The sequence below is a fragment of the Bombina bombina genome, chromosome 1, assembly GCF_027579735.1.
Source record: "Bombina bombina isolate aBomBom1 chromosome 1, aBomBom1.pri, whole genome shotgun sequence".
Taxonomy (NCBI): domain Eukaryota; kingdom Metazoa; phylum Chordata; class Amphibia; order Anura; family Bombinatoridae; genus Bombina; species Bombina bombina.
The window spans coordinates 1,030,847,839-1,030,875,675 of record NC_069499.1 but is presented as its reverse complement, the minus strand read 5'-3'; the positions used below and the strand labels follow the sequence as shown (position 1 = coordinate 1,030,875,675).

The 27,837-nt window shown below is 37.0% G+C and overlaps 1 protein-coding gene across 1 annotated transcript in view; it reads right to left on the bottom strand.

Moving 5' to 3' along the window:
- Positions 1-4,528, bottom strand: part of LOC128640878 (protein-glutamine gamma-glutamyltransferase 5-like) — a 125,594-nt gene extending 121,066 nt beyond the window's left edge. Inside the window, exon 1 of the mRNA XM_053693331.1 lies at positions 4,410-4,528. Within this exon, the coding sequence (XP_053549306.1) occupies positions 4,410-4,422 (13 nt within the window). The 5' untranslated portion in view covers positions 4,423-4,528. The remainder of the gene's footprint in view (positions 1-4,409) is intronic.
- Positions 4,529-27,837: the final 23,309 nt, after the last annotated feature.

Below are 27,837 nucleotides of genomic sequence, written 5' to 3'. Positions count from 1 at the left end.
TCCTAATTAACTGCTTAGTCTTTTTTTGTTGCAGTCTCCATATTTGCATATCATCTTCTGACTTTGTGTGTCTGTAATTTTTATTAGCTATTTTTTTTGTCTTTACAGCATATGCTGCTTCTTTGGTAAACCATATTGGTTTCCGCTTTCTTTTCCTTTTACAGGCCTGTCTAATACAGTATGTGGCACCCTTAAAAAATTCCCACTGTTCTTGAATCATTGTAATAAGAGTTTTCCCTTTTAAATAGTTGATTCAGTATTCTCCCATGTATGAAAAATCAGCCTTCCTAAAGTGTAAAACTTTTGTTTTAGTCTGGGTGGACAGTTTCTGTGCATGAATATTAAACCAAATAGATGATAATAACTGGATCATAAGTTCTCACCTACAGACACATCTGAAACTGTATCACTGTTTGTAAGTATTAAATCTAACATAGCTTCCTTTCGAGTTGGTTCCTTAACTAATTGCTAAATATATATAGGTTTAGATAAATACAGATATACATAGAAGTATCTATTTAAAACATTCTTAGAACATATTCCCCTATATGAAGAACATTGGAATGTTAAATATTTACAGTACAAACACAGTTAAACTCTTTATTAAACATAATTATTGCATAAATATGGTTTTTCATTTTTTCGGCTACTTGACTGCAAAGGGCTCCAGTGCACTTATATAGCTAACACCTGAGACCTCATATCTTTGATCCCTTATAACTTTTTAATGCATTTTTAATTTCTTTTTAATTAGATTGTCTTAATATGAGTGTAACTTACTTTTTAATGTATTTTTTATGTGTTTAGTGGCACTTTTTAGTCTTTGAAGTCTCACCCAACTAGTGTAAATCGCAAGTGCACTCACGCATTCCCCTTTACTTTCAACTCGTAATATGCGCGCTATCGCTAGTGTGAAACAGTTAGTGCGGCACTTGTAATCTAACCCTTTGTAACCAAGATTTGGGATAGGACTATACATTCCTCTCCCTTCAAAATAAAAAGGTTAGTTCGAGCTCCCTTTGATTGTTATTTGCATTCATACATTTATCCCAACATTGCCATTTAGTAAGCTGCAGTGCATCTTCTGGGACCAAGCATTAGCCTGAAGCACTAATTAAGTAGCTGTGGTCTTTAAACCGCTGCTACTTAACCTCTTCACCACCTTAAAGGGACACTAAACCCAAATGTCTTCTTTAATGATTCAGATAGATCATGCAATTTTAAGCAACTTTCTAATTTACTCCTATTATCAATTTTTCTTTGTTCTCTTGCTATCTTTATTTAAAAAGCAGGAATGTAAAGCTTAAAAGGACATTCTTTCATGATTTAGAAACAGCATGCAATTTTAAACAACTTTCTAATTTACTTCTATTATCTAATTTACTTCATCCTCTTAATATTCTTTGCTGAAAAGTGTATCTAGTTAGACTCATAAGCTGCTGATTGGTGGCTGCACAGAGATGCCTCATGTGATTGGCTCACTCATGTGCATTGCTATTTCTTAAACAAAGGATATCTAAAGAATGAAGCAAATTAGATAATAGAAGTAAATTGGAATATTGTTTAAAATTGTATTATCTATCAGAATAATGAAAGAAAAAAATTGGGTTTAATGTCCCTTTAAGAGTTGGCCCATTTTTGGTTGAGAATCTGGGTTTTGCTTGCTTATTGGTTTGCTAAATGTAGCCACCAATAAGCAAGCTCTTTCCAGGGTGCTGAACCTAAAATAGGCTGGCTCCTAAGCTTGAAATGTTTGCTTTTTAAATAAAGATAGCAAGAGAACAAAGAAAAATTGATAGTAGTAGTAAATTAGAAAGTTGCTTAAATTTGCATGCTCCATCTGAATCATTAAATAAAAAAAATGGGTTTAGTGTCCCTTTACAGCCCCTGCTTGTACTCTATTGGCCGGGTGCAAGCAAGGGGCAGCACAAGCAGAGGCTCACTGCGAGGCAAGGCAGATAAAGTTTATGATACTGAACCTTACCTGCCCTGCACATGATAAATGGGACCCATTGTATGTAAAGAAAAAGAAAACAAATACCATCAGCTAAGCTCTGGACCCTGCCCATAAATATCTCAAATTCTTCCTAATTTCATGTTAGGTATTTAAATTCTGTAGACTCAATTTTACCCTGTTTAGATTCAGAAAAATATGAGAAAGGAGAAATGGAGGCGCTTCATAGGGTGAGTATGTTAGGACAAGTGAAATGCTGCAAGAAACAGACAAATGGCAACTCACATGTTTGCAGGCACCACCAGTGGTGCGTGAGAGGCGAGCTGGGGCACACCGGTCCCCCCAGCGAGACAAACCCTGGTTATTTCAGGAAGCTTGAGTGGAAACAGATCCCCAACACAGCATCAACACAGTTATGTAGAAAGGATTCCTGCAGGGTGTCAGCTCAATTAGCTGAATGTACAAACAGTTTAGCCAGGCAGGCTGGAAGGCAGTGCAAAAGAGCACCCAGGGTGCCAATTAGGCAATAAAAGGTAATAAAAAGTGCTGCTGAGATTGTATATAAAGTATACAATACAATGATAGTTTCAGTTAAAAGGGGTTTATTTAAAAGCAAGCTTCCTGTAATAACCAGGGTTTGTCTCGCTGGGGGGACCGGTGTGCCTCAGCTCACCTCTCACGCACCACTGGTGGTGCATGCAAACACGTGAGTTGCCATTTGTCTGTTTCTTGCTGCATTTCACTTGTCCTAACATACTCACCCTATGAAGCACCTCCATTTCCCCTTTCTCATATATCTCTAGTATCATTTGGGACTCAGGATTCCTACCATTGGAGAGCCGATTCGCTGGGTCACTAATGCACTCTGAACCCTGTATATCCTATGGGTTTTGGTTTGTGGATCACCATCTGATTAAAAGAACATTACATTGCACATTTAATTCATATAAGGACATATTTTATGTTATTCCCTGATCATACACTTGTGTTTTGTATTTTTACACTTTCTAATGTTGTAGTGATTAATTATACACTACCTTATTGCTATTATTTTTAGTTTTGATATTTTACTGGTTATTGATTTTGTCACATTTTATCTAATCTATATTACCTAGATTGGATATTGTTACAGTTACATCATATTCACTACCTGTTGCACCTTTTATTGTTGCATCTTACATTGTAGCACCTTATATTAACACTTCATGTAGTGTTATATAATCGTTTTTTCACACCATTTTAGCCACATATATTTTAGCGCATATATTTTTAGGTATGTACATGTGTAAATTTATTTAGATATACTAGGTTCCTTGTGTTTGTCTCACATACTAGTATCACTGAATATTGGTGGGCGCCCCCTAGTTTGGTATAGTGCGGCGCTGGTACTTCATCTGGTGTACTTACATACAATTGTTTTAGATTCAGAAAAGCTGAGGCAAAAGAGAGAATTGTAAATGCATTTTTCCCAGAGTTTACCAGAGGAGTAGGGTGACCATATTGCCACTTTAAAAAGGGACACATATGAAAAATACATATGTCAGGGCTGTTTAAATAAATGTTTTGTATAAGAACCCTGACATATGTATTTTTCATATGTGTCCCTTTTTAAAGCACCAATATGGTAACCCTACAGAAGAGGAACAAACATTATTTACATACAAAAAACTATTTATTTACAAATACTTTTTTTTTTACATGAATGTGACGTGTGTCTTAATTTGAAAGATTTATTATTACTCCATAGGTAAGTTGTAGTATTCAACAGTAATTATTGTGTATCATCAACAGAATAAATAAATATTTTAGAATTTATTAAAAGTTATATTAAATTGAAATAGCTGCATGTCATTGTTCTAATTAATTTAATCAATCAATCTATATAAATAAAGAAATACATATATACAGTGCTTTTTGTGTTAGAAATAAAGGAGCTGATACTCAAAAACAAAGTGCAGGTACTCAATGATTATTGATTAATATATTATGCTCAGTAACTGAGAATTTCAAAGGGACAAAGTTATTTACAATGCTTGATATATTTTGCAGCCCCTCTTGTGAAAACTAGAGTAGTTACATAAAGATTACAAAAATGACCTGTTATAATATGGCATAGGTGGTGGTACTCCCACAAAAAAGGCTTTTGTATATGTATTTATTTATGTATATATGTATTTATTTATGTATATATGTATTTATTTATGTATATATGTATTTATTTATGTATATATGTATGTATATATATATATATATATATATATATATATATATATATATATAAAAAAATTCACAATTAAATAGCAAAAGAAAGTTCAATTCATTTGCTGAATTTATGTTGCTTTGATATTATCTTTGTCATCCAGTTTAAAAGTGACCTCATCTTATTTATATCCATGTATTTTATTTACCTTGCATTTTCAATAGCAATGTATGTGTTATTCTTTATTCTGCTTACCTTCCGCCATCATTTCTTGTTTGTTTCTTCTTTTATAAAACCACTTTCTTCTATACTGAGACTGTGTGTTTCCACAGTTCAGACATCAAGGTGACAGCTTCTGCGTCCTTTCTTGCAGGATGGTATCATTTAAAACAAAAATGGGTGGGGCAACATTATTCTGTGCCTTAATTCTTACTTTATAGATCATAACTGGTTTGCTCACTTAAGAACAGTTTTTTTTTTTACTTGGTAACTTTTCTACTGGAGAAAGAAGAAGAGGGCGGAAGATTATTAGTCAGCTCCTCATTTCATCATTTCTTTAATTTGCTCAGTCTCTGCACGTTTATATTTATGTCTCCTGAATGATACATTAATTCTGAGTCTTTTAACCTTTTTTATATTGAATGAAAATCTTAATATCTTAATTTAAATATATCTGCAAAACTTGGTGTAAGAATCATATATATATTTAAAGAAATCTCAATTTTTTTGTTTGTTTTTTATTTTTCCAATTGTGTCTAATACTGATAACATCATCTCTATATCTTAGCTTAAGAACATTTTTTTTTTTAGTTGGCAAGTTTGTTTTCTAGAAGTGGAAGATTATAAATTAGCTCATAATTTCATCAATTTAACTTGCACATTGCACACTAGTCTATACAGTTCTATTCCTATCTACCAAATAATCTAATGCTGGCTAATTGTGTAATAAAAAATATTTTACATACAAAAAAAATCTTACTTTAAACTATTTCCCCAAAGCTTTGTGTAAGAATCAAATTAAAATGATTTTTTAGAAGTCAAGAATTTACCCCCCCCCCCCCGTCCTATGCAGTACTGATATTATCACTTTAATATTTTAAGAATAAATTATTGTTATTAGTTATATCCATTTATTATATTAAAGAGCATAAGTATAACTTTTTCCTTTACACTTCACACAGTAATATATTTGCTATTTCTCCACCAAAAGCCTTCAGGCAAAGAGCTCTTAGTTCAAACTTGTCTGGCTGTTTCCCTGTATTGTTTTTCTTGGTGTTGGCTAGTATTATTACGCAATGAGCTACTGTATTATTCATTAGCACGTGTAATGGATTCTTAAATGCTTTGGTTTTGGGAAATTGTTTCTATTGTTTAAATAGGCAATGTTTTTTTTATTTTTATTTTAAGAATTCAATAATCTTTATTAAATGAACATTACATTTAAAATGTAATTACCATAAACTTTGTGATGCATTTTTATTATAATTTTTTTTTTTTGGTTGATTTTCATGTGATTTGTTTAAATATTGTTTCTACTCTTTTTGAGAGGCTGTAGTTTATTTAAATTAAATGTGAACTCTGACCCCACCCCCCCTACATGCTACACTGTGATTTCTTGATATGTGCAGGAGTTCATTTGTATCTGTCCTTAAAAAGAATTTAAAGTTTAAACACTAAGGACCAGATTACAAGATATTACTACCATATCTAGGCCAGAACCTTATATTGGCTGGTGATATGAATAACACACTGTGCCCTGACATAGATCGATTTAAACTCCGCATGAAGGCGGCAAATTATAGAGAGGCGAAATTTTTTTGTAATTTCACCAGCACCATAAAGGTGCGGGATGTTTGGCGGATACAACACCCGGATTCACGCACATACACCTGCGAGTCTATAACCCACAAAAACTTTTCTCGCATAGATATGTTTTTGCTGGAAGAACAAATCATGAAACATAAAATAGAAACGCAGATCGCAGACATATTCATATCGGATCATGCGATTGTTAGAATAAACATAATTTTGAGCTCCCCCCCTAAAAAATCAGTCAATAGCTTTCGGTTCCCAGGGTATATGTCTAACAATGTACATTTTTGTAATTGGTTGAAGCAAAGATGGAAAGAGTATCTAATCCAAAACGTGGAATATGTAGATAAACCAGAGATACTTTGGGAGGCTGGAAAAGCGGTAATCCGTGGCGAGATTAAAGTTTAAATGGTCAAGAGAGACAGGAAGATTAAGGCTAGGGAGACTCAACTGTCGAATCAAGTAAGAAATAAGTATGCAAATTATCTAAGGGAACCTAGTAATGAAACTTGGGCAAAATATACAGAAGCACGTGCAGAAAGGGAACATTATCTTAAAAAAAACTGGGCACATGATGAGTTAAAAATAAGGGCATTATTTCAGGGATATCAGGGTATTTCTGCCAAGCATCTTGCTAAGCTGGTGAAGTTCAGGAAAAAATCAAATCAAATTCTGGCCATTAAAAGAGGAGAGAAAGTCCATACCGACGCAGCAGAAATCAGGGCGACATTTTATGATTATTATCGCAAATTATATGCCAGGGAGGAAGTGAATGTTAGACTTAAAGAACAATTTTGGCTGGGGTTGAATACTACAAAAATTCCACAGGAAGCCCTGCAGACGATTAATGCTCCTATTACTGAAACTGAGGTATTACATATAATAAAAAGGTCCAAATCTGGAAAGGCCCCTGGGCCGGATGGCTTATCAGCAGAATTCTACAAAATCGCAGCTGATGAGATTATTGCCACACTAACGAAATTATTTAATCACTATTTTCTAAAGAATGGCAGGATTTCAACTTATTTCGCTGATTCGGTAGTCACGCTAATACATAAAAAAGGGAAAGACCCGGAAAATGTATCTTCATATTGCCCTATCTCTCTCTTAAATCAAGACTATAAAATCTTAATGTCATTGATTGCAGAAAGGTTAAAAAAATCAATCACTGAAATTATACATCCTGATCAGGCCGGATTTATCCCGGGCAGAAATTCTGTTCGCAATATGCGTAGAGTACTTACCACAGTGGATTATCTATATCAGGTTGCTCAGGACGTCGTGGGCTATCGGGGGTCGCATAAGGGAACTGATGTTGCAGTAGTCACTGTAGACGCTGAAAAAGCATTTGATTCAATAATCTGGGACCATTTATTTACTTCTCTGGAAAGATTTGGTTTCTCCGGCGCCCTGACTGACCTGATTAGATCGATTTATAATAAGCCAAGATCCCAATTACTCATAAATGGGGAACTATCCCAAAGCATTATTTTAGAAAGAGGCACTCGCCAGGGTTGTCCTTTATCACCTTTACTTTTTGATATTGCACTAGAACCATTAGCTATCTATATCAGGAATACACTTCCTCCGGTTAGGCTCGGCAAGCAAAAAGTCTCAATCTCTCTGTACGCTGATGATCTTTTAATTTTTCTAGGTCATACAAAAAGTAGTATTCCCCGCTTTATGGAGATTATAAATTTATTTAGTTCATTTTCAGGTTACAAAATTAATCCCAGCAAATCTGAAATACTCTGGCTTATTAAAGATAGGACTAGCTATTCAGAGGTTTTTAAGGAGGTCCAGAGTATCAGCTATCTTGGGATCAAAATCAGTAGAAATCCTAAGGATTGGTATCAGCTTAACTATAAAGATCTGTTTGAGAACATACAACATGACATAGGAAAATGGAACATTTATTATTTATCTTTATCAGCCAGAATAATGGTGATTAAAACTATTATATTTCCAAAGCTTCTCTTTTTATTACAGAATCTGCCTCTTTTTATTCAGAATAAAGATATACTTAGTTATAATAGAGCATGCTCTACCTTTATATGGGGGAAAAAAAGGCCACGAATATCTCTCAGAAAGTTGACCCAAGAAAAACAATTTGGGGTGGTTTTCGTTCCCCAATATAAGGTACTACAATCTTGCTTCCCTTGTTAAATTTGGTATAGACTGGCTGAGTAAGGTGGACTACGTCACCTATTACGAGCAGGAAGCGGAGCTAGTTAAACCATTTGATCTTCAAGCTATTCTTCATCTTCCTTATAGGCAATTACCTAGTAATGTAAGTAGAATGGTTACAATGGCAAATATTGTTCTAGGTTGGCAAAAATATTGTAAGTTGTTGGGGCAGGAGTTTCAGATTTCCAATTTCCTCCTGATTATGGGCAACCCAGGTTTTTCACCAGGTTATAATAATAAAGTGTTCCATAAATGGAAAGCACAGGGACTGTCATATCTATCACAATTGAGAGAACCACAATCGGGCATAATAAAATCTTATGGAAACCTGACCAGGGAATATAAACTGTCTCCCAAACATTTTTATGCTTTCTTGCAAGTTCGCCATCTAATAGATGACTGCATAAAACGGTTTGGCCAGGATTGGTCTCATCCAATCACCGACCCCGGATTAGTATTATATAAAGCCGGAATTAGATCCATAACAATCTGGTATCGATATATCATGAAATGCGAGGGAGCTGAGCATTTAAATCAGATTAAAGGAAATATACATTATATTTTCCAGACATACAAAATAAAGATATATCAGATAGTCTTGTAAGGACTATGGAAGCATCAGACAGAGTTAATTTACGAGAGACACAATAAAAGCTCATAAACAATTTTTATTTAACCCCAGCCAGAATTGCTAGGTGGTCTACACAACAGAGTACATGTCCAAAATGCCATAATCCAAACGCTGATTTGATACATTGTTTTTGGAACTGTCCGAAAATTGTACAATATTGGAGGAAAATACAGCATTGGACAAATAGAAATGTGTCGACTAAGATTGAATTAAATGCTACACATATTTTTTTTTTACACCCTGCCCAGACTCCGAGTGATAGACAGTTTATTAACTTAACGATCTTGCTAGCTAGGAATTTAATATGTAAAGGTTGGAAACAGAAAAATTCCCCTTCTATAAAAGAATTTCAGAATCAAATGAGATCGCAAATTATTTTAGAGCAAATAGGACTGAAAAAAGAGGCAGAGAAACAGATAGGGTTATTCTTTAAGAAATGGAAAAAATACATATGCAGGCTACCGCTACCATTACAACCGCAGATTATAGCCCCATTCCAAGATACTCTCCCCTTTTTGAATATGACAGTATCGGGGGCTCTCCCTTTGAACTGGGCGAGTTCCAGATAAAAACTGAAAGTTAGAGAGAAGGGGGAGGGGAACAGTAGGTAGAAGAATTTAATTTCTGTGTTTTTTTTTTTTTCTCTCTCTCCCGCTCTCTCTCCCTCCCCTCCTGGGATGGATGTAGATGATTCTGTATATATTGTTTCAAGAAAATGTCTAGACTGTATGGATTTCCTTATTTTCTTTAAATGTATATCATGTTTGAAATCATTATGTGTATGACTCTGTTCCATATTCTCTTAAAAAAAATAAAAAATAAACAGATATTAAAAAAAAAAAAAAAAAGGACCAGATTACAAGTGGAGTTGTATTTAACATATTACAAGTTGAAAGTAAACTGTTTATGCGCTAACCCGTTGCGCTAACATAGAATATTGCATGCGCACGATAACGCATTCCCCCATTAAAGTCAATGAGCAAAAAAAGTTGGGGAAAAACCCTACTCGTGCGCAAACCCTTTTGCATATTCTCAAGTGTGCTAACCAAGATGAAAATATGAAAATTTCACATTCCAATGTTCTTCACATAGCAGAATATGTTCTATTTATTATTAAATACATATTTCTACATACATCTGATAATATTTTGAAAAATATATATCTATACCTATATGTATAGAAGATTATATATAGGTATAGATATATACAGATATATATATATATATATATTTATATATATATATATATATATATATATATATATACTGTATATATATATATATATATATATATATATATATATATATATATATATATATATATATATGAATATCTATTTAGAAATTCATAGAACATTTTCTGTTATGTGCTGAACATTGGAATTTTAAATATTTACAGTAAATACAAAGAATAAAACTTTATAAAATATGAATATTGCATTAATATACATTTATAAGTTTGCAGCTACTTATTGGCAAAGGGCTCAATGCACTTTTATATATATATATATATATATATATATATATATATATATATATATATATATATATATATATATATATATATATATGTGTGTTTATATGTGTACATATGTCTTTAAATACATATCTACGCATATAAATAAATAAATACATATGTACACACACACACATATATAGTGAATGATCACTGAGGAAGTACTGTATATGAATTATACGAAACATGTTTGACCTGATCTTATGTGTGAATTGTTATATGAAGCCGATTTTTATGGAAAAGTGATGTTTCAATAAAATAGACTATTTTTGCTTTTATGCTGGAGAGTTATAGTTTGTTGGATTCCTTGGATTGCATACCAGTAATATCAAGTGCTGTGTAGCTGTTCAAATTTAGTTGTCTGTAGACCGGGTGCCTTATTTTTGTTGTTTTAATACATATATATATATATATATATATATATATATATATATATATATATATATATATATATATATATATATATATATATATATATATATATATATATATATATAATATATAAAGGAGTGATAAGGTGTTTTGACTCGCACTGTGTTTTTTGCAAATGTTTATTTTTCTTTTATAAAGTTCCTCCTGATGTATTTCAATAGCAGCTATATCTGGAAATTCCACTATCAGAAAGTGTTTTTAGGGGTGAGGAGTAAGGGTGCTAGATTGCAGCGCTCATAGAAGGGAGGGAACATAAACAGAAAACAATTTATGGTTCAGTATGAATATACTAGTATACAGTGTAGCACAAATAGTTAGAATAATGCTCACCTTTTTTGACCTCAAACATATGAGGTATGTTGAAAGTGTTGAGGGGAATTAATGCTCACCCTATCTTAAAAAAAGGGGGATTGATTGTCTGAAGATGGGGAGTGTTTCCCTGAAACGTTACACATAAGGGAATAAAGTGTTTTCACCCCTTGTTAAAGGGACAGTATACTGTAAAATAGTTTTTCCCTTAATGTGTTTACAATTGCTTTTTTTACCAACTGCAGAGTAAAAAATGAATGAATATTAGCTTTTTAAGGCTTATTTGTGTATATTAAAGCTCTGATTTTGTGTTTTGAAGCCACAACCTAATAAAATGGGTTGAGCTTGTAGGTATAATCAGATCTCATTACTGTATCACATTGTGTACATATACCTGCTTCTTTATCTTATATCTGTCCTTAAAACAATCACCAGTACTTTGAGAGAACAATGGAAAATCAACATTGTATTACTTTATCTCTGCTATATCCGACTGGGAGTGTAATTTCTTCTGCTGGCTGTGTTTACAAAGCTTATCTATAGCTGGTATGCGCGGCCACAAACTTTCAGAATAGGTGGGGATACCACATGCTAAATTAACAATTTCAAATGCCAATATAAGGGTAAAGGAGCTACTTGTAAACAATTTAATACACTCCAGCAGGTAAAGTGGATCATTGGGAACAAATTAAAGGGGAGAACATTTTTGAGTAAACTGTCCCTTTAAATCCGCAGCTATAAGGGCACGCCCACTTTGATGTCACTTCCGGTCCGGTGAGACTGCAACAATCCTGACAGCAACAAACGAAGCCTGTATGTAACATGCTTCTTTTGTTGCTGTCCGGATTGTTGCGGTCCGGCGAGACCGCAACAATTCTGACAGCAACAAACAAAGCCTGTTACATACAGGACTTGAATCCATCATCATCCTTTTGTTAAGATCATCTTATGTGAACAAGAACCATCTAGACGTTCACTGGACACTTCAAGGTAGTGTCTACAACAAACATTTCCTCACTTTGAAAAAGTATATTCACGAAATTGACATTGATTTATCTTTATTACAAACTTGTATCTGAGTTTTTACTGAGTTTTTTCTAAGATTAACTCATTGTATTGCACACTTTTTAACAAAGAAAAGGAGCATTTTCCTTTACTCCTTATCACCAGAAGCTTTCTACCATAATTCCCCTTTTATAAGAAAAATTTTACTATACTCCACAGAGGAGAAGTACATCATTGTTTCTATAAAAGGAATATACCACACTCCATAGAGAACGAAATTATCAAACAGTGTACAGAAGAAGTTCACCATCTCCTATAGAAAGATAAAGATACCATACTTCACAGAGGAGAAGAATATCACATCTTAAAGGGACATTAAACACTTTGTGATGGTAATATAAAATGATAAATTGTATATATAAAACAACTCTGCAATATACTTTCATTATTTATTTTGTCCTCTTTGCCTGTAATTCCATTCTGAAATTGTAAGCTTTTCAGTTCCTGTTAGAAATGGAAGTGCAGAACACTGTTAAATCCAGCACAACCATTGGTTGCACACTCTAGCGACCTATTTATAACTGACCCTAATTGGCCACAGCAGAGAAGGTAACACAAGTTACAACATGGCAGCTCCAAGTGTTTTATAGACACTAAAACTTTACACTTATTTTGTCACTTTTTAAACAACTAATGAAAATTTAAAAAATACATCTACATGTTAGTCATGGACTAATCTTTTCTTTGAATGCATCATTCTATCTAGCATGTATTTAGTGGTTAATGTCCCTTTAAAGACACCATAAGAAGGAAGCAACATACTCTAACAGGTCACCAAGGGATTATCATCTTTAACACAGATAGGGATTAATTCCCCTCAACGCTCTCAACATACCTCATATGTTTGAGGTCAAAAAAGGTGAGCATTATTCTAACTATTTGTGATACACTGTATACTCTGTATACTAGTATATTCATACTGCACAATAAATTGTTTTCTGTTTATGTTTCCTCCCTTCTATGAGCGCTCACCCATATATATATATATATATATATATATATATATATATATATATATATATATATATATATATATATATACCCCTCACCCATATATATATATATATAAATCCTAACTAACAGTTCAAATGCCAGGGTGCTAAAAGGAATCCACAAAATATAATAAACAAAGCACTCACTGGTCTTATCAAGTGATACAAACTAGTACTTTAATCCATAGTGAAGTTTTGGGGAGTTCGACCCTTCTTCAGCTAATTTTTCCTTCATACTTGTATCACTTGATAAGACCAGAGTGCTTTGTTTATTATACTTTATATATATATATATATATATATATATATATATATATATATATATATATATATATATATATATATATATATATATATATATATATATATATATATTCCTCTTGCCAAATGCACTCTCAGGTCTTTTTCTGTGAACAAAATATGTTTTTTTTATTGGAACGTTTTCAGGGAGAAGTTCCCCTTCATCAGCATAATAACAAACTGAAAAATGCACTCTTAATATACACTCTTGTGAAATCACAAATTGCAAATACCTGTGTACACACTCAGTGAAGGCGCCAACTTGCCATGTTGGACTGCACTCAATGAACCCTAACTGGAAGTGTTTCTAACAAGGTCACTTCCAGTGTAAACAAACACACACCACATCCTATTTTCTCTTGTAAGGTGTATCCAGTCCACGGGTTCATCCATTACTTGTGGGATATTCTCCTTCCCAACAGGAAGTTGCAAAGAGGACACCCACAGCAGAGCTGTCTATATAGCTCCTCCCCTAGCCCCCACCCCCAGTCATTCTCTTTGCAACTCTCGACAAGATAGGAAGTATAAAGAGATATGTGGTGACTTAGTGTAGTTGTAACATATCTCAGCCTAATGTCACTATCCCTTTAAGAAATCCTTCTCTGACTGCTGCATTTGGGCAGTATTCACATTCAGCTTGCTTGCCTGCCTGATTAATCATTCATGCACCTGATTACCTCAGCCTCTTTTTAAGCCTTCTCAGGTCTAATGTGCTTTGCATTAACATTGAAGTTGTGATCCTGAACAACAGAGGTCTGTGACTGTTTCCTGTATGAATTTACCAACTATTTCAACCTACAGCATTTTCTACTCCAATGCCTAAAATCATCAAATCGCAAGTATCCAAATAATTCCATTTTCTGTTTCCTGGACACTGCTACTTAACAAACTCAGAACTTTATTATAAATCAAGCATACTTTTGGTTATCATCACTCTCTAATTACAACAGCATCTTACTCAGAACTTTATAACTATTTCTCTGCTACAAGTTGTCATTGCTGAAATATCCTGCTGCAAATATGTTAACATATTCTGAACTCTGCATCTATGTGTTCAATTAAAAGCTTTCATGTGATTCTCCAATATATGTGCAAACAGTAATTGATGCCTTAAACTTAACTTTCACCTGTGCTGCTCTGCTAATTACTGACATACAGCTCTTTATAATATTATACACTGTGAACCTGCAACAAACCAAGTTTGCATCTAAATGCACAAACAGTAATTAATGCCTAAACTTGCAGCTTTTCTAAGTACCTGTGCAGCTGTGCTTAAACTCTGACATACAGCTTTATATAATATTATGTACTGTGAACCTGCAACAAACCTTAGTTTGCATCTAAGTGTCAATCTTTTACTAGATTACTCTGAAGCCTGAACATTCCACATTGCTATATTTTTTCTCTCATGGAATCCTGCAGTTACTTCTATTAACTAACTATAAGTCACAGTGAAGTCAGAATATATTGTATACAAATGTTGCACTCTCCATTTATTCTACAATAACTTCTAGCAACTATGAATCACAGAATATCATCTATCCACGTCCAGGATACTCTTCCCCGGGTCAGGGGTCGGTGTCTTCAAATCCCTACCACTGCCCCGAGGGTCTGTGTCCTGAGCGCATGTACACCGGATCATGACAGTAGTTTTACCTTCAATCAAGAGTTTGTTATTTTTATTTAAATATTTTCTTTTATTGAGGTTTCAAAAGCAAATCACAAAATGAAACTGGAAAACAATATGCACAAGAAATCATTGCGAAAAATGTCAAATACATTACAACGTTAAATGTATACAAACATCTAGGAAGGAGAACAAGCAGTAATGAACAATTCAATTGTACAGTTGTGATTTGCCTGTTTAAATGAAGGCCTTCTGATTAACTCAAGAGGCCTCTCCTGGACACCCAAACAAACCTTTCTTTTTTTTCTATAGAAAGTGAGTTATGATGAGTAGGAATGAATGAGAGAGTATAGTTACGTTGCGTCTGATGGGATATGTGATAAAGTTAGTTATTGTAATTGAGTATATGAATAGGTTGTGTTTAAGGATATAACTTAACAAGTGGTAGAAATAGTATGGTAGAACTAGTATAACTTGCATTGAAAAATAAGTAAATAAAATTAAGCAGGATATGGCATAGGCAAGATAAACCATGTAGTTAAATCTCCTAAATTAGGAGGTGTATTATTATGAGGGGGGGGGGGAGGTGGGCAATTAAGTATGGGAAGTATGACAAAATAAACTTCACATTATTAAAATATTTGATAGAAGCAAATGGTAGTAAAGATGTATAGCTCCACTTATAATAAGAACCTGTAGACACTTAAAATGGGCTAGGGTGAATTGTGTTTCAAGGGTATGCACCAAAATAAGGTAGGGGAGACTACCCATAATAAAGGGATATAGCAAGCACTTAGCGGGACAAACCAAATTTGATTATATGGATGGGGGTCTTCAGTATCTGTCAGCTTATCAAGAATGGAATAGGGAAATGTGTTAATCATATACATTTGCTCTGGTTGTGTAGCAGTTAAACATGTATTAATGGCAGGATGTAGCTAGAACTAAAGTTCTTCTATGAAGCCACTCACCTGCAAAAAACTGGCACCCACTGCTCCGGCCGCTAGCAGTAGTGTGTCCAGATCAGAGGCAGCACCATGGCTCCATAAGTGTAACTACTACAGTAGAGATCTCTATAGAATTGGGAAGTACATGGAAGGGCAAAGGTCCAGCCTTACCCAAGTAAACATGGGAGTGAGATACAGATATCGCTATGTAAAAATGCCTATTATCTCACAGAGTGCATGACTAGAATGCAAGGAACCTGTAAGTGTACATCAATAAACATGTATGAGCTGGTACCTGATAGTGTCCAGATCTTGAGGTTGTCAAGATGTTAATGCAACCACAGTGATATCTGAAAATAAACACCATCTAAGTTGTTAAGAGAGTGCTACAAACAATCAGAGCTTAGAACTGAGAAGGGTGTACTGAAATATATACATTATAAAAATTTACTCTCATTGTCTATATAAGAGATAACCCATGGTAATTGAGCAGAGAACATTGAAAGCATACAGTTAGAATAACATTTATAGTAGGCATTAGCAAAGAAGCATTTAAACAGAAGTACTAATATGTGAAATATCCCTCATTCCACATATTCTGTGAACAGTAAAACAGGTATTGTCCTAATATAGAGTTCAATGCATTGAGGGGACACCCTCTACAAATTTGACAGGTTATGACTAAAATTTAAAGCAGTTAAACATAGCAGTGAGGGCCACTGTAGATTGGAGGTACAATAAACAACTGGCTAACACAGAGGAATATGTGACATACTTAACATTTAGGAGTGCATATAGGGAGACAGTGCAATAATGCATTGAGGGGGACACCCTCTACATATTTGACAGGTTATGACTAGAATTTGAAGCAGTTAAACATAGCAGTCAGGGCCACTGTATATTGGAGGTACAATAAGCAACTGGCTAACACAGAGGAATATGTGACATACTTAACATTTAGGAGTGCATATAGGGAGACAGTGCAATGCCTATCTGAGATATAACGTGATGATAGCAGATTCAATCAATAGCAAGCAATCATTCAGAGAGATACACAAAACTTTGGATAAACTATAGTATGAAAATCCTTATTAGTAATGGCAATTGTCGTAAGCGTTTGATCCCAGGAACAGAGTCAATACTCTAAAACTTCAGACCGTAAAGTCTTCATATAGGGTTCCTGTTAGAGGGATTACACCGTAGTGGGAATCCAGGGGAAGTGTTTGAAAAGTTATAGGGACAGTGAGAAAGCGTTGCCAAGGTTCAGTTATTAGGACTAGGACAAATGTCTAGCTTGTACATGAAAGCAACTGCACGTGTCCACATCAACTTACACTGCATAGTCCTTACAGATAATGTACGATTCAAAGTCCCTGGACACCTTAGTAGAATAGGACACCATGTTAGCAAGCTCAAACTAGATAGCCAATGTCCAGGTTAACCAATCCCCTCTCTGAAATCACCAGGGGTTCCCCTCACCTGCTGAGACAGCTTCAACAATTGTGGATAATTACCACCAGCGACCGGGTACCAGAGGACTCCGCAGGTTTGTGGCATACAGATTGCAGGACCTTTTAGCCCTGGGTCAATAGTGTGGACTGTGACGTGTATCACGGAGAGGTGTTGGCATATCAGTTGGCAGACGGAATCCATGCGGTGGTAAGTATCTATCAGCAGTGCCTCCTCTAAGGCGCTGCAGAGCTCGTTCAGCTGTGGGTCATGTAGTACGGAGACGAAATCTAGCTCTCCATCAGCCTCTCGCCACTCGGGCTCTTTGTTGTTGTCGGGCAGTGAGAGAAATCCCGGAGCGAGGAGTGAAGATGGCAGCTGCTGTGTATTAATTGTGTCTGCTGCGCACGGCTCCTCGCATGCAATTAGAACAGCTGAAGCATTAGTGTGGATATTGAGAGGTCTAAAAGCCTCGTTATTGCCTCCAAAAGAGAATCATTGTGTTGGTCTAATAGATCCTTAAGCTGAGTTAGAAGGAGCACAGCCATACTTTCATATATTCGGTATCACCATGGAGGGTAGAGAGCAAGGATTGAAAAAACTCAACTTTTTAGTGCTGCAAGGTTCTTCCAACAATACCCAAAAGGTAGTTGTCGATATGAATCTCCAAAATAAAGGCATAAGAGGAAGTTATCGATAGTATAATCTGTTAAAATTATGGTATATGTTAGGAGCTCCCAAGATATGCGTCCTGCTTCTGTGGTAGCTGGCTCCGCCCCCGAGTTTGTTATTTTTGAACGGTACCGGCGTTGTACTGTTTTACTCTCAGGCAGAAATTAGAAGAAGAGTTCTGCCTGGAGGTTGATGATCTTAGCGGTTTGTAACTAAGGTCCATTGCTGTTCTCACACGTAACAGAAGAGTATGGGATAACTTCAGTTGCGGGAACGGTCTGCAGATTACCTGCTTTGAGGTATGTTCAGTACTTTTATTTCTAGAGAAAGGATACATTTTAGAAAATGGTGACAGAACCTTGTGTATTTGAGGTAAGCTAGATGCAGTGATTTTGCAACGACTGGGATCATGCTTACAAAATAGGGTAATACTCATGTTAATACTCATATTAATTAGTGACAAAACGTTTACATGTTTCATAAATGGGACTTTTTTTCTCTGAGGGTGATAAGTCTTTATTTGGGGCCTAGTTTCCACATAGCTAGTCAGATACTCCTAGGAGTATTTCCTTAAGGCCCCTCTGACATCGAGTACATGGTGGGAGGGGCCTATTTTCACGCTTTAGTTGCACAGTTTTCTTTCAGACTGAGACATCCAGCTTCCCTAGGGGAGTCCTCTTGCATCTGAGGACCACTATAGAGGGCTTATTTCTTCCCTAATTTCATTTGAGGGCAGGTAGGAGCCACAGCAGAGCTGTGGCAAGGTGCTTAACCGTCTTTTACCGGTGGTTGACGTTTTTTTAAATCCGGTTTGGGGGCTAAGGGGTTAATCATACATTTGCAAGTGGGTGCGATGTTGCTTTAGTCCCTTACACACACTGTAAAAATTTCGAAGACTTTATTACATATTAACACTGTTTTGCAGTTTAAGTGCTAGTTTTTTCTCTTAAAGGCACAGTACCGTTTTTCTTTAATTGCTGTTTCACATTTATTAAAGTGTTTTCCAAGCTTGCTGGTGTCATTAATAGTCTGTTAAACATGTCTGACATAGAGGAAACTCCTTGTTCAATATGTTTAGAAGCCATTGTGGAACCCCCTCTTAGAATGTGTACCAAATGTACTGAAGTATCTATTAACTATAAAGACCATATTATGGCTTTTAAAGATTTATCACCAGAGAATTCTCAGACTGAAAAGAGGGAGGTTATGCCATCTAGCTCTCCCCATGTGTCAGAACCTATAACTCCCGCCCAAGTGACTCCAAGTACTCTAGCGCGTCTAATTCTTTTACCTTACAGGACATGGCGGCAGTTATGAATTCTACCCTCACAGAGGTATTGTCCAAACTGCCAGGGTTACAAGGAAAGCGAGACAGCTCTGGGGCTAGAACAAATACAGACCTTTCTGACGCTTTAATAGCTGTGTCGGATATACCCTCACTAGGCTCCAAAGCCGGTGCAAGGGAGTTTCTATCTGAGGGTGACATTTCAGATTCAGGGAAGGTTTTACTTCAGTCCGATTCTGAAATGACAGCATTTAAATTTAAGCTAGAACACCTCAGCTTATTGCTCAGGGAGGTTTTAGCAACTCTGGATGACTGTGACCCCATTGTAGTTCCAGAGAAATTGTGTAAAATGGACAAATACTTTGCAGTGCCTATTTACACTGATGTTTTTCCAGTCCCTAAGAGGTTCTCGGAAAATATTACTAAGGAATGGGATAGACCAGGTGTGCCGTTCTCTCCACATCCTGCTTTTAAAAAGATGTTTCCCATAGATGTCGCCATACGGGACTTTTGGCAGATGGTCCCTAAGGTGAAGGGAGCTGTTTCTACCCTAGCTAAGAGTACAACTATCCCTGTCAAGGACAGTTGTGCTTTCCTAGATCCTATGGATAAAAAATTGGAGGGTCTCCTTAAGAAAATTTTTATTCATCAAGGTGTTATTCTCCAGCATCTTCCATGCATTGCTCCAGTTACTGCTGCAGTGGCTTTTTGGTTCGAGTCTCTTGAGGAGGCTCTACAGGTGGAGACCCCGTTAGATGGTATCTTAGACAGGATTAAAGCTCTTAAAGCTCTTAAAGTTAGCTAATTCCTTTATTTCTGATGCCGTTTTTCATTTAACCAAGCTAACGGCTAAGAATTCAGGTTTTGCCATTCTGGCACGTAGGGTGCTATGGCTTAAGTCCTGGTCAGCAGATATTACTTCAAATTCTAAGCTTCTTAACATCCCCTTCAAAGGACAGACCCTATTCGGAGATCATCTCTGACATTACCGGAGGAAAAGGTCACACCCTTCCTCAGGATAGGTCCAATAAATTAAGGACCAAACAGAATAATTTTCATTCCTTTCGAAACTTCAAGGGTGGTGCAGCTTCGGCTTCCTCTAATGCAAAACAAGAGGGAAATTTCGCCCAGTCCAAACCAGTCTGGAGACCTAACCAGACTTGGAACAAAGGGAAGCAGGCCAAAAAGCCTGCTGCTGCCTCTAAGACTGCATGAAGGAGTAGCCCCTGATCCGGGACTGGATCTAGTTGGGGGCAGACTTTCTCTCTTCGCCCAGGCTTGGGCAAGAGACGTCCAGGATCCCTGGGCACTAGAGATTGTTTCCCAGGGATATCTTCTGGAATTCAAAGGTTCATCTCCAAAGGGGAGATTTCATCTCTCACAATTATCTGCAAACCAGATAAAGAGAGAGGCATTCTTACGTTGCATTCAAGACCTACTGGTTATGGGAGTGATCCACCCAGTTCCAAGAGAGGAACAGGGGCAGGGTTTCTATTCAAACCTGTTTATAGTTCCCAAAAAAGAGGGAACTTTCAGACCAATCTTGGATCTCAAGATCCTAAACAAATTTCTCAGGGTCCCATCCTTCAAGATGGAGACAATCCGAACCATCCTCCCTATGATCCAGGAGGGTCAATATATGACTACCGTGGACTTAAAGGATGCTTATCTCCACATTCCGATTCACAGAGAGCATCATCAGTTCCTCAGGTTCGCCTTCCTAGACAGGCATTACCAGTTTGTGGCTCTTCCCTTCAGGTTAGCCACGGCACCAAGAGTCTTTACGAAGGTTCTAGGGTCCCTTCTGGCAGTTCTAAGGCCACGGGGCATAGCGGTGGCTCCTTACCTAGACGACATTCTGATCCAGGTGTCGACTTTTCAAATCGCCAAGTCCCATACGGACATTGTTCTGGCCTTTCTGAGGTCTCACGGGTGGAAAGTGAACAGAGAAAAGAGTTCTCTCTCTCCTCTCTTGAGAGTTTCCTTTCTAGGAACTCTGATAGATTCAGTAGAAATTAAAAATTTTCTGACAGAGGTCAGGATATCAAGGCTTCTAACTTCCTGCCGTGTTCTTCATTCCACTTCTCGGCTGTCAGTGGCTCAGTGTATGGAAATGATCGGCCTAATGGTAGCGGCAATGGACATAGTTCCGTTTGCCCGCCTACATCTCAGACCACTGTAACTTTGCATGCTCAATCAGTGGAATGGGGACTACACAGATTTGTCTCCTCTGTTAAATCTGGATCAAGAGACCAGGGATTCTCTTCTCTGGTGGTTATCTCGGGTCCATCTGTCCAGGAAAATGAGTTTCCGCAGGCCAGAGTGGACTATAGTGACGACAGATGCCAGCCTTCTGGGCTGGGGCACAGTCTGGAACTCCCTGAAGTCTCAGGGTTCGTGGACTTAGGAGGAAGCCCTCCTTCCGATAAACATTCTGGAACTCAGAGCGATATTCAATGCTCTTCAGGCTTGGCCTCAGCTAGCTGCGGTCAGATTCATCAGATTTCAGTCGGACAATATCACAACTGTAGCCTATATCAACCATCAAGGGGGAACAAGGAGTCCCCTGGCAATGATGGAGGTTTCCAAGATAATTCTATGGGCAGAGGTTCACTCTTGCCATCTCTCAGCTATCCATATCCCAGGAGTAGAGAACTGGGAGGTGGACTTTATAAGTCGGCAGACCTTTCATCCGGGGGAGTGGGAACTCCATCGGAGGTATTTGCCCAGCTGATTCAACTATGGGGCAAACCAGAACTGGATCTGATGGCGTCTCGTCAGAACACCAAGCTTCCTTGTTACGGGTCCAGGTCAAGGGATCCCCAGGTAGCACTGATAGATGCTCTAGCAGTGCCCTGGTCCTTCAGCCTGGCTTATGTGTTTCCACCATTTCCTCTCCTCCCTCGTCTGATTGCCAAGATCAAGCAGGAGAGAGCTTCGGTGATTTTGATAGCACCTGCGTGGCCATGCAGAACTTGGTATGCAGATCTGGTGGACATGTCATCTTTTCCACCATGGACTCTACCGCTGAGGCAGGACCTTCTACTCCAAGGTCCATTCAAACATCCAAATCTAATTTCTCTGCGTCTGACTGCTTGGAGATTGAACACTTGATTTTATCAAAATGTGGTTTCTCCGAGTCGGTCATTGATACCTTGATTCAGGCTCGAAAGCCTGTCACCAGGAAAATCTATCATAAGATATGGTGTAAATATCTTCATTGGTGTGAATCCAAGGGTTACTCATGGAGTAAGGTCAGGATTCCTAGGATTTTATCTTTTCTCCAAGAAGGATTGGAAAAGGGATTATCAGCTAGTTCCTTAAAGGGACAGATTTCTGCTCTGTCTATTCTTTTGCACAAGCGTCTGGCAGATGTTCCAGACGTTCAGGCGTTTTGTCAGGCTTTAGTTAGAATAAAGCCTGTGTTTCTGTGTTTAAACCTGTTGCTCCACCATGGAGTTTAAATTTAGTTCTTAAAGTTCTTCAAGGGGTTCCGTTTGAACCTTTGCATTCCATAGATATCAAGCTTTTATCTTGGAAAGTTCTGTTCTTAGTAGCTATCTCTTCGGCTCAAAGAGTTTCTGAGCTATCTGCCTTACAGTGTGATTCCCCTTATCTGATCTTCCATGCAGATAAGGTAGTTTTGCGTACCAAACTTGGGTTTCTTCCTAAGTTAGTATCTAATAAGAATATCAATCAGGAAATTGTTGTTCCATCACTGTGTCCTAATCCTTCTTCAAAGAAGGAACATCTAGTACACAATCTTGACGTGGTTCATGCTTTAAAGTTTTATTTACAAGCTACTAAGGATTTTCGTCAAACATCTGCATTGTTTGTTGTCTACTCTGGGAGGAGGAGAGGCCAAAAGGCTTCGGCAACTTCTCTTTCTTTTTGGCTGAGAAGCATAATCCAGTTAGCTTATGAGACTGCTGGCCAGCAGCCTCCTGAAAGAATTACAGCTCATTCTACTAGAGCAGTAGCTTCCACTTGGGCTTTTAAACATGAGGCCTCTGTTGAACAGATTTGTAAGGCGGCGACTTGGTCTTCGCTTCATACTTTTTCTAAATTCTACAAATTTGATACTTTTGCTTCCTCGGAGGCTATATTTGGGAGAAAGGTCTTGCAGGCAGTGGTGCCTTCCGTTTAAGTTCCTGCCTTGTCCCTCCCTTCATCCGTGTCCTAAAGCTTTGGTATTGGTATCCCACAAGTAATGGATGAACCCATGGACTGGATACACCTTACAAGAGAAAACAAAATTTATGCTTACCTGATACATTTCTTTCTCTTGTAGTGTATCCAGTCCACGGCCCGCCCTGTCACTTTAAGGCAGGTGTTTTTATTTTTAAAACTACAGTCACCACTGCACCCTATAGTTTCTCCTTTTTCTTACTTGTCTTCGGTCGAATGACTGGAGGTGGGGGTTAGGGGAGGAGCTATATAGACAGCTCTGCTGTGGGTGTCCTCTTTGCAACTTCCTGTTGGGAAGGAGAATATCCCACAAGTAATGGATGAACCCGTGGACTGGATACACCACAAGAGAAAGAAATTTATCAGGTAAGCATAAATTTTGTTTTTCATATTCATTACCATTAATACGTGAGGCTCGTCTATAGCCTATATATAAAAAATGTGACATCTCACAATGACTTTTCTTGCAAATACATGCATAACTCCATATTACCTCAGTATGGCTCTAATTGTTAATACTAGCAGAAAATAATGTACATATCTATATGTGATCCTGATCCTAACGAGTTAAGAGACAGGAGTCTCGCAACCGTAACGATCGTGTTATTCCTAAAAACATCTCACCCTTACACCATTGAATCCGTGCAGTATAATGTACGCTCAAACATCTCATTAGTCGCTATGTCAGGAAGTGACGTATCCCCAATCTGTCAAACTGCATGTGATCCATATTACGAGTGAAGTCCCATAGCTATGTACAATGAACATTATGTTTAACTCTCATAGTAACAAACACCCACATAAGTCCCATGTAGCTTTTGGGAATATGGCATATTTGCTAATAAAAACATAGCTATGGGACTTCACTATGGGACTTCACTCGTAATATGGATCACATGCAGTTTGACAGATTGTGGATATGTCACTTCATGACATAGCAATTAATGAGATGTATGAGCATACACTATACTGCACAGATTCAATGGTGTAAGGGTGAGATGTTTTTAGGAATAACACGATCATTACGGTTGAGAGACTCTGTCTCTTAACTCGTTAGGATCAGGATCACATATAGATATGTACATTATTTAGTGCTAGTATTCACAATAAAAGCCATACTGAGGTGATATGGAGTTATGTACGTATTTGCAAGAAAAGTCATTGTGATATGTCACATTTTTTATATATAGGCTATAGACAAGCCTCACGTATTAATGGTAATGAATATGAAAAATAGGATGTGGTGTGTGTTTGTTTACACCGGAAGTCACCTTGTTAGAAACACATCCGGTTAGGATTCATGGAACGCATTGAGTGCGGTCCATCACGGCAAGTTGGCTCCTTCACTGAGTGTGTACACAGGTATTTGCAATTGATGATTTCACAAGAGTGTATATTAAGAGTGCATTTTTTCAGTTTGTTATTATGCTGATGGAGGGGAACTTCTCCCCGAAAACGTTCCAATAATAAAACATATTTTGTTCACAGAAAAAGACCTGAGAGTGCATTTGTCAAGAGGACTATTCATTATATTTATGCACCCGGGTGGATGACTCTGGGAGGGTAACACTGTGGTTTGGATTGGAATATATAATTAAAATGAAAATAAATACGCTCACCAAACCAATCTAGAAATTCCGGTTTAGACCAAGCGTCCTTTTATTAAGAAGACTTCACTGGTGGCTTGAATTCTCATAGAAAAAACAGAAACATGGGGGTCTATTTATGTAGGTGCGGACAGACATGATCCGCTATAGCGAATCATGTCCGCTGCACATCGATTAATGCCGACAGCATATGCTGTCAGCATTTATCATTGCACCAGCAGTTCTGGTGAACTGCTGGTGCAAAACTGCCCTCTGCAGATTCACGGCCAATTGGCCGCTAGCAGGGGGTGTCAATCGACCCGATCGTATTCGATTGGGCTGATTGCTGTCCGCCACCTCAGAGGTGGCAGACGAGTTAAGGAGCAGCGGTCTTAGGACAACTGCTTCTTAATTTCCACATAAGTTGGAACTGAAGCGGAGAGGGTCTGAAGCAGCATCTGCTGCTTTATAAATAGACCCCATGGAATCATTACATAACAATGTTGTAATAACAAGTCTTCTTTATGATGGTTATAAGTACTCTTCTACATTTTTTCAGAGCTTTCCTAGCTCTAAGTAAACAGCATTTAATCAATCCCAGTAGGTCTCCAGATTACTTTTTAGAAAACATTTATTTTAAAACAATGTAAAATAAAAAAAAAACAAGGAGAGTTTACAACCATATATCTGGCACTTTGCCGGTAACATCCCAAAAATCTCCACCCACTGAAGGGATATATAACAAAAGAACCGTGTACAACAGGCCCATGTGTGATAACAGAGTCTATGAACATCAACACTGTATACCAGATTGTCCCTTCCTTGTGGAACTCATCCCTTTCACACACTGATGTACTTTTCACCACTGTATGTGACTTTTTCAAGGACGCTTGATTCAGGTTTCACTAGGGATTTTAAAGTCCATTGTTTATTCCTATTAGTTTTAACCCTTCATGGTACAGCATTCTTTACTCAAACATCCACAAGCAACATAGGAAATAAAAATAACCATTATAAGAATAACATCAATTTAAGAATAGAAAAAAATAAGCTTAATTTATAAAGGACAGATAAGTTACTTTTAAAAAAACAATATTACATATCCCAATAGGTTCCTTAATAGATTATTGGAATTTATAATCTTCATAACACTTAAGTCTATAATTCAAGTTACCTTACTTTAAAAATTGATTTCCTGCTGATAATTTTCATTCGAATCCTAATCATTTCAAGGTTAATTTAAAAAATGATTTCAAAATAAAAAAAATAATATACAAAATTAATCATCCACCAGTGTCTATATCTTCTATTATACAATTTATCTATAATGGAACTCCTTTAACATTCACTACTTTATAACTTTTATTATATTGATAACTACCTAAACCATTTATTCCGCTTTGATAAACTTATTATAAACATACTTCTTTCTTATTCTATACTTAATTTAAAACTTGAATATTATCAAGTGTTAGATACATTTAATACTTTTTTTTTATCCTATTTATTAATTTAAAAAATGGTGTAGCTCAAAATCCTTATTTAAAGGACCAGTCAACACTGTAGATTTGCATAATCAACAAATGCAAGATAACAAGACAATGCAATAGAACTGTCTGAACTTCAAATGAGTAGTAGTTTTTTTTCTGACAATTTTAAAAGTTATGTCTTTTTCCACTCCCCCTGTACCATGTGACAACCATTAGCCAATTACAAATGCATACACGTACCATGTGACAGCAATCAGCCATTCACAAATGCATACACACTTATTCTTGCACATGCTCAGTAGGAGCTGGTGACTCAAAAAGTGTAAATATAAAAAGACTGTGCACTTTGTTAATGGAAGTAAATTAGAAAGTTGTTTAAAATGGCATGCTCTATCTGAATAATGAAAGTTTAATTTTGATTGAGTGTCCCTTTAACCATCCTGGGATTAAGGTACCTAATAATAAAACCCATTTCATTTCTAACTATCCTTATTGATGAATTATGTCGCCTCCCTTCCACTGTTTATAAGCTTTCCTAATGACCATAAATCTGGTTATATGGTTGGGGTCTGAATTATGTTTAAAAATATTGAGACTGCATGTTTGATGAAGCCCTTCCTATGGCTGTCTAATAATGGACCATATGTATTAGTCAGTGTGAGTGACTCCGAGCTCACTAGTGAGACTGTGAGTTTTATTAACTTACCGGTAAGATCCCAAGTCCAGATAATCCTCCTCCTTATAACTGTACACAATTTTGCTTGCTGCCAGTGCCAGCCTGCAACCACCCAAGTACGCCTGTCGTCCCGCTCTCTTCCTTTCCTCCTTACTTGCGCAGTGGTATAGGTCATGTGGCACGTGCATTGCACTTGCTCCTCCCCCCTAGCCTGTTCATATCTGGTCTAGAGGGGAGATTGTGTGAGGCGATGGCTGGGATCTAGGATGGTGGTGGGGCCATGAGAGAGACTGTGAGCCAGCTGATATGTGTGAGGGGGCGGGTGCATGCCACACGGCGGCGCACTATCTTTACTCCAGCCCCAGAGAAGAGGCCAGCCCGGCACTATGAGCACACCTTTAAGAAATTCTTATTTTATGGAGCTATGTATATGAATTTATGACACAGATAGTAAATTGTGATTGCACAACCAAGCAGGCACATAAAAGGGACATAAAGATCAAAATGAAATGTTCATGG